The sequence below is a fragment of the Sminthopsis crassicaudata genome, chromosome 3 (genome assembly GCF_048593235.1).
Source record: "Sminthopsis crassicaudata isolate SCR6 chromosome 3, ASM4859323v1, whole genome shotgun sequence".
In the NCBI taxonomy this organism is placed as follows: Eukaryota; Metazoa; Chordata; class Mammalia; order Dasyuromorphia; family Dasyuridae; genus Sminthopsis; species Sminthopsis crassicaudata.
Genome location: NC_133619.1, coordinates 472,861,004 through 472,870,131, shown reverse-complemented (window position 1 = coordinate 472,870,131; position 9,128 = coordinate 472,861,004). Strand labels below are relative to the sequence as shown.

The following is a 9,128-nucleotide window of genomic DNA, read 5'->3' as shown; positions in this document are numbered from 1 at the left end:
AAACAAACATGAATCACAAAGGAAAGGAAGATTCTTTAGCATATATAAATTTATTTGACTTGGCAATTATTTATTTACAATTTGATGATTGATACCAACTGAGGTAAAATATACATGAGGTATAAATATGAATATAACATTAAAAATGCAATGATCTTATTGTATTCTCAATGGCAAGATAACAATGAACAAAATATTGTATAGTGTTTGACACAAGCTTAATGCACATTTAAAAAAAAAGGTGCGCCATGTTGTTAGGCAGTTTAGAGATGTAGTGAAAATATGAACAAAATTAGGTAATTCCAAAAGAAGGGGCATCAGGAACAAATTTTGCGCCCTCTCTTCTGATGGTCACTTTATTATCCTCCAGATGATATTTTGTTGTACCTGCCATTGTTTCCTTTTTTTTTTTTTTTTTTTGTCCTTTATAAAACATGTCACTTAACTGGATAGTTTGAAGTCAGATAGTAACATTTATTTTGATGCATATGAAGGGACTATACGGGAAATTAAATTCCATGTGTTGTGGCAGAAGTTACTTCGATAGGTTCCTGGAGGATAGTCCAAATGGCAGTAGCACCTTATGGGCTTTCTTGTTATGCCTGGGGTGCAAGATATCCATGGCCAGTGGGACAATTTTAAAAAAAAAGTTTTTTTAAAATGACAGACAACTGCCTTCATGCCCAGTAAAAATAATAAAAATGCAGCAAAGTTTCCCTTGAAGGTGACTGAAGCAACTCAGTACTCACACCTCTAATACTTTTAATCTCCTCTACAGAATGCCTGCACGTTGCTGACAGCAGAAAACAACATAAATGCAAAGGTACTGTAAGCAGATTTAAAACACTGGAAATCAGTAAATGAAGCTCTCTCTACTACCAATTGCTGGGTGACTTACTATAAAAATATTTCTCTAATTGAATTCAAATATTAATAAACTCCTCTTTATATTATTTGTCTGAATGCATTTGAAACCAACCTCCCTCCCCCCCCAAAAAAAAACAACATACCACCATTGGCAATTGGTATAGTCTTCTGATTAGCTTATACAGCAATAAATAAGGTTGGGGCAAACATTTAGGTAGTTTGAGTTGGCTATTAAAGAAACATGATATTAATAAACTTGTACATTTTTCTAAAACTAATTTAGGAGTATATTTTTGGTTTTGTGTTAATTAAAAATCCACTCTCTCAATTGTAAAACTTCAATGAACTATATTTTTTAAAGTATTATATGTAATAAAATATGAATTCCCTGAAAGTATAATGGTCCAGTACTCTTGAATGGCCATTATTTCTCTTAAATTGGTGTCCTTGTTAAGAAATCAGTGCAATATATTGGTAAGAAAATGTTAATTAACTGTGACCAAAAAGTCTATTAGTCAAATTGAATTAAATGTATGAAAATTATGAAATATTTCTATGAAAGCTTTAGAAAAAGTGTAGGCTCTTTTCTAAGTATAAAAAAAGATATAATATTTATTTCTAACTCTGGGTGGGAACATTGCTTCTGTTTCTATTATAGAGTAAATATTTGACCATGAGCTAGAACAGTTATCAACATCTTACAGCTCCTTGAATATAGACTGGTAAACATAGGTGCTCATTGGCTACTTTTACATTCTCATCCCATAATGGCTAATTACAAGAGCTGCTTTGTTTGGAAACAATTACCTTTTACCTATTTCAGTCAACTCTTTAAATTTGTTTTTTTATTAATATGAACTGATGGTCTGCACAGAAGAGAATGACTGAAATTATTTTCCTTTGGTTAGGGATCTTTTGGTTAGATATGACAATGGGCTACATATATCATGTTTTAGGGCTGTTTATATTATAGTAGATATTGCTTAGTCTCTGTTGCATTGAGGAGGATTCTAGAAGATCAAATAAGTAAGGGTCAAAAGATGCAGGTGTGTTTTCCTGTTCTAAACACTCAATTATAGATATATGTAATATATATATATATAATAATTACTATACATATATACAGTATATAGAGATATACACAAATATATACATATTCTACATAGAAGTTTATTTACAATTTAAAATATGCTTCGTAGAAGCGCTTAAATAGCAAAATTAGGCAATGCACAAGTAATAATCTTTCATTTTAAGTAACAGAGATAAAAGCTCTGATAAAAGAATATCTATTATATTAGTGATAAGGACATCTTCAGAAAAGGTCTCTGCTCTCTGGTGGTTTCCGTCCACTTTTCAGTGCTTCCATCTTGAACACTTTCCAAGTCTCTCTTTCTCTTTCTTTTACTTTTTGCCAAACCATTTCAGATTTTAGTTTCTGGACCCTCAGCAATAATAGGCTGAAAAGAGTTTCTTATTCTGGCTACTTCAGCTGCACAAAGATGTCCAAAGCCTTTGTTGTACCACTCTGGGGAGTGACCTCTGGAAGTGAGGGAGAAAAACAGAAAGAGACTTAAAACTAATGTCCATATCAAAATTATTGATCATGGTTCATGATGGCTGTTCTTGTATTTCTTAACAACATATGTACTTGGAATGTCAGAACTCTATGTCAAGCTTATACATATTTGCTTCCTATTAAAATGAGAGAGGTAATGGAATGTAGCAGAAGGAGCATCACCCTTGAAGTCAGACACCTCTGGGTTTGAATGTAGGCTCTTAATATATTAGTGGCAGAGTCCTGGACAGTTACAGGAGAAGCAGCTTTGTGGTACCATGGACAGAGCACTGTTCTCATAGTCAGGAAAACTGAGTTCAAAATCTGCTTCATATTCTTACTTGCTCTGTGACTCATGGCAAATCATGTATTGTTTCTTAGACTCAGTAACATGGAGATAATAGCATTTCTTTTCATAGGTTGTTAGGGGGAATAAAATGAGACAATATTTGCCAAAGCATTTTGCAAATCTCAAAATCTACATAGATGTAGAGCAAGAAAGGACTCGAGACCACAGAATCTTAACCTCCTCATTTCTATCATTTATCAAGAAAAATACCCTCCTGTGAAGCACCATGAAAGTGTTAAGAAACTTCACTAAAGTTAAGTGAATTGGCTTCTCAGAGGAGAAAGATAGGAGAGGCAGAGGGCTGGGACAGTTAGTTCTCTGCAGAACCCTCACAGATTGGGGGGCTCAGGAATGGAAGCAGAGGCAAAACAGAAGAAGAAAAGCAAAGCAAAGTGAGAGGTGGGAAGAAGAGACCCAGGAGAGTCAAGAGGAATTAACTACAACAGCAAAGAAAGATAATTATGAAAAAAATATGGTGGGATGGGGTGTAGAAGTACTGAACTCTTAATACTTTCACTGTGTGAGTCAATTCTGACAGTGTTTGATCTTCTGTTCAGTTTGTTTCAGAAATGATTTACTCACTTGAGGTCAATCCTGCAGATGTGTGTTAGCCTGGACTTGCCAGAACCACAAGGTTCTATTAGATATTGAGAATCCATTACAACAGCTCGCACCCCACCCATCAAATGGGCTTCTTCATGCTCCACAGAGATAGATACCAAAGTACACATTCCCTTTGGCAAATCAGTCTTCCACGTCCTGAGTAAAACAATAAAGGCCATTGTAGTTTAAGATTGAAAGAGAAAACAAGACCAAATTTTATTGCCCAAACAAACTCCCTCCCCTTCACACTCAAGAAATCCTACAAATTCATATTTTCATGCTGAAATTTTTATGAAGCAAAAATATAAATCCTTTTCTTCCTTGCTTATTGAGAAGACGAGCAATATGATTCTTATTATACATATGAAGTCATGCAAAACATTTCCATATTAGCCATGTTTCAAAAAAAAGCAAAAAATAATTACATAAGTGACAAAAATATGCTTCAATCTGTACTTGGAGTTTATCAGTTCACTTTTTGGAGGCAGACAACATTTTTCATCATGAGTCCTTTAGAAATGTCTTGGCCATTCTCCTAATCAGGGTACCCAAGTCTTTCACAGTTGATCAGTAATAAAATATTGCTGATATTGTGTACAATGTTCTCTTGATTCTGTTCATTTAGCATCAGTTCATATAAATCTTTCCAGGTTTTTCTGAAATCACCTGCTTGTCATTTCTTATGGCACCATAATATTTCATCATAATAAAATATCACAACAATTATCTGCCAGCATAAAAAAGAACTGCTATAATTTTTTTGCACATATAGGTCCTTTTTTCCTTTGAACTCTTTGGGATATTAAGTAGTGGTATTACTGGGTCAAGGAATATATATGCCCAGTTGTAAAGTCTTTTGGGCATAGTCCTAAAGTATTCCCCAAAATGATATGTGCATCAGTGTATCTATTTTTCCATATCCTTTTAAGCATGTCATTTTCCTTTCCTGTCATGTTAGCCAATCTGATACATATGAGGTGATTTTATTAGTGATTTTTAGTATTTTTATGTCTATTGATAGCCTTGATTTCTTTTACTGTCTTTTACAGTCTCTTCATATCCTTTGATCATTTAACAAATGGGAAATGGCTCTTCTTTAAAAATAAATTTGATATAAAAATGATATTTTTTATTAGATAATGAAACATTTTTTTCTCTAGCTTTCCTTCTAATTTTGACTACATTGGTTTTGTAATCAAAATTTTTGATTTCTTATAATCAAAATTAATCGTTTTACCTCCTATTCTTCTTTCTCTCGTTTGGCCATATACTCTTCCATTAGTCAAAGAGCTGACACATAACATTTTCTCATGGTCTCCTAATTTGTTTATAATATCACTCTTTATGTCTAACTTGTTTTTATTTTGTAATAGGTTGACAGATGTTGATTTATGCCTTGTTTCTTCCACACTACTTTTTGGTTTTCCCAACAGTTTTTGTCAAATACTAAGTTTTTGCGCCCTAAAGCTTGGATTTTGAGTTTATCAAATACTAGTTTATTATTAGTTACTTCTGTGTACTGTGTACTTTATTCCACTGATGAAACATTCTGTTTTTTAGCCAGTATCGGATTGTGTTCATGGTTATTATTTGAAAATATAGTTGAAATTTGATGCTGCTAGGCTGCTTTTCTTTACATTTCTCCCCACTGATTCCCTTGATATTCTTGATCTTTTGTTGTTTCAGACATTTGTTGTTATTTTTTTCTAGCTGTATAAAATATTTTTTCATGATATTGCATTGTATAAGTTAACTTAGAATTGTTACTTTTATTATATTGGCATGGTTTACTACCATGAGCAACTAATATTTCTTCAACTGTTAAGATCTATTTTTATGTGAAATATTTTGTGATTGTCATATAGTTCCTGTGTGTATCTTAACAAATATTATTTTATTATGTCTGCAATTATTTTCAATGGAATTTCTTTCTATTTCTTCTAGTTGGACTTTGTTGGTAATATGCTGATATGTTTATGACTTCTGTGGATATATTTTATTTCCTGCTTAAGTTTTTATTGTTTCAAATTTTTTTTAGTTGATTCTCTAGGGTTTTCTAAGTATACTATCATATTATCTGCAAAGATAGTTTTGTTTCCTTGTAACATTCTTATTTATTAAAATTCTTTTCCCCTGTCTTATTGCTAAAGCTAAAAGTCCATGTACAATACTAAAATAAAAATAATAAAAGTAATGATAAAAAGATATCCATGGCTTCATCCCTGATCTTATTAGGAAGGCTTCTTGTTTGTCCCCATTATAAATAATATTTGCTATGGGATTTAGATAATGCTACTTATGATTTTTAAAAAAGTTCAATTTATTTCTATAATTTCCAGTGACTTAAAAAATTAGTTATAGGTATTATATTTTGTCAAATTTTTTCCTGAATCTATTGATATAATCACAGAATTTTTTTTGTTTTTGTTATTGATGTGGTCAATTATGCTTCCATCCCTAATAATGAATCAGTCTTGCATTGTATTGTATGATATGTTATATGTTAGTATTGTCTCTTTGCTGCTATTTATTTATTTATTTATTTTTTTGCATTAATCCTCATTAGGGAAATTGGTCTAAGTTTTTTCCCCATCTGTTTTTGCTCTCTCTGATTTCCACTAAAAAACTAATAGAAGTAATGGTGATTATGAACAATGCTTCATTTCAATTCCCTTTCCCTGTAACCAGTTAATTAAACCGTTAAACAACTACTACATGCCAAGCTTTATGTAGAACATAGAAGTTGAGCTAAGCTTTGAGCAAAGTGAAGTGAGCAGAACCAGAATAACTATAAGTGTTGGTTATAAGAAGTGAAGATAAGAAAAGGATGAATTTCATGCTTGAGGTTCTGTCTATGAAAGGCGAGAAGCTGGGAATCTAATTTGGCCAGACTATTGAGTAGATGAAGAGGAGGAATGTGCAATAATCTTGAGAGGTAGGTTGGAATTGAGTTGTGGAGGGCTTTAAATACTAAACAGAGATGTTTGTATGTGAGTTATTGAGATATTGAGGAGTCACTAGAGCTTATTGAGTAGAAGTATGTTAATATGATCAAATGCTTTAGGAAAATCACTTAAGCAGTTTTGTAAGTGACAGAATAGACAAATTAGAGCAAAAAAAATACAACTATATAAAATTGGGGGTTGCAAAAATGATTTATTATAAGTAAATGTCCTAAGCAAAAAAAAAATTTAAAAATAGAAAAAACTTAAGAAGCCCTGGTTTAAAGAACATAGACACTTGAGGCCAGTAAACCAATTAGGATGCTTTGTAATAGTTCAGGGAACTATTAGTACATGAGATATTGTCTTGGATATTTTTCATCTGAAGATGAAGTTTAACATACTGAATATAAATGAATATATTTACATTCATTTATATGAATATAAATCTTTGTAATAAATGGTGATCCTTTCACTTAGGTGTAGTGAGTTGGGGAGTATGAGAACATTACTTTTAAAAAATATATTCATAGTACAAATTTTTTTTTAGTACAATCCACTTACAAGGGAGTGGAGTTTCCATGAAGAATACTTTTTATTTACTTTGGCTTGCCTTAGGCATTTACAAAATATCATATTGTTTGGTTTGGTTTTTTAAAAATTAGATTTAGACGTTTTATAAAAATTGGCTGAAAAGCATAAATTTAGCAATTGTTTTTTATGTTGCACCTAAAACTTTGCACATACTATCTCTTTTCATAGTTTCCTGGAAATTTCCGTGTATAGATCCCATCAAGACAACAAATGCAATATATTTAGAATGGAAGTTTTCATACTTCCTTCAAAGTATACTATCTGGATTTCATGATTTTTTTTTTTTTAATGATACAAGAATTCCTATTCTTCAAGTATTAAAAGTCAAAGTCATCTCTAACTCCTTCATCTTTAATTCTGACACCCAATGATGTCACCAAGTACAATGGAGTTTCCTTGTAAGGTCTCTCTCTCTCAAAGTTGCACAATCTTTTCCATTTCGATTGCTACTACCTTGGTTCAAGCCCTTTATTAACATCATTCCTAGACTGTTACAACAACTTGTCTTTCTACCTCTAGTTTCTTCCCTCCTCTAATTTAATGTGTCATTTTCTGATTTCCATTGATTCCCCTTTTACTACCAAAGAAAACACAAACTTCTCAGCTTGTCAATACTGCATTACACTTATCTCCTACTACTTCTGTTCAGGTATAAGTAGGACTATTCAGAATTACTTGTACATACTTCATAGAATTCATGCCTTTTCTTGTCTCTGAGTAGAAAGGCTCATTCCATTCTTTGCCTGGAATGACAAATCTGAATGGGAAGGCACCCTTAAGTCCAACTTCTACCCCTCTACTCCATACACGAAAAGAGACCATCTAGCCTTTTGGCTGGAGGAATGAAAACTTCCAATAAGAAGGGATGTACTACTTCCCACCACTATATTTTTCTTACTTCTCTTTTTAAAAGCTAATCCTTACAATATAAGCTCAATTTGCATCTTTACAGCTTCCCACTACTGTTTTTATTCCTATCATCTGGGGGCAAACAGTCTTTCTTCAACATGTCAGTCCTCCAAATAAATTCTTGAGGACAGCTACCCTCAATTTTTTTGTCTCCAGCTCCTTCAACTAATCCTCTAAAAGCATGATTCCAAGTCTATTCATTGACTTGGTTACACTCCTTTTTGACACTCTCCAAATTAATGATATCCTTCCTAAAACATACTATGTGGAATTGACTAAAATATTTCATAGGCAAAGTACAAATAATGATAATTCTGAGAATGGACACCTATTCCCATAAAGAGAAACAAGTCAAGTTGTGTTATATGATTGTGACCGAATATTATTGTATTATAAAAAGTAATGAGGGGAGTGATTTCAGAAAAACCTGGAGTGACTTAAATGAAATGATGCCAAAAAAAAAAGTGAGCAGAATCAGAACACTATACATAATAACAATAATTATGTACAATAATAAACTATGAATGACTTAGCTATTCTCAGTAATATAATGATTCAAGAGAATTCTGCAAGACTTATATAAGGAAAAATGCTATCTATTTTCAGAAAAAGAATTGATGGAGTCTGTGTAGATCAAAGCATGCTTAAAAACTTATTTTATTTTACTGTTTTTTTCTCTTTTGTGGTCTGTTTTCTTTCACAACATGGTTTTTTATAACTCTACATATATAATCTATATCAAAATGTTTGCCATCTCAAGGAGAAGAGAAGGATGGAGATGATTTGTAACCCTAAATTTTATTTTTTCTATAATAATAGCTTTTTATTTTTCAAAATACATGCAAAGATAGTTTTCAACATTCACCCTTGCAAAACTTTGTGTTCTAAAGTTTTCTTCTTTTCTCCCTCCTTCCCCTTTCCCCTAGACAGCAAGTAATCCAATATAGGTTAAATATATGTAATTCTTCTAAACATATTTCCACATTTTTCAAACTGCAAAAGAAAAATCAGATCAAAAGGGAAAAAATGAGGAAAAAAAAACAAGCAAGAAAACAACAACAAAGATAAAAATACTATGTTATGATCCAATTCAGTCCCTATAGTCCTCTCTCTGGATGCAGATGGCTCTCTCCACAAGTGTATTGGAATTGGCCTGAATCACCTCACTGATGGAAAGAACCACATCCATCACCGTTCATCACCACACAATCTTGTTGTGTGTACAATGTTCTTTTGGTTCTCACTTCACTTAGCATCAGTTCATGTAAATCTCTCCAGGCCTTTCTGAAATTATCCTGCTGATTGTTTT

The 9,128-nt window shown here is 32.3% G+C and overlaps 1 protein-coding gene across 1 annotated transcript in view; it reads right to left on the bottom strand.

Moving 5' to 3' along the window:
• Positions 1–376: 376 nt before the first annotated feature.
• Positions 377–9,128, bottom strand: part of STARD13 (StAR related lipid transfer domain containing 13) — a 683,440-nt gene continuing 674,688 nt past the window's right edge. Inside the window, 2 exon segments of the mRNA XM_074303504.1 lie at positions 377–2,406; positions 3,354–3,530. Coding sequence (XP_074159605.1) covers positions 2,289–2,406; positions 3,354–3,530 — 295 coding nt within the window. The 3' untranslated portion in view covers positions 377–2,288.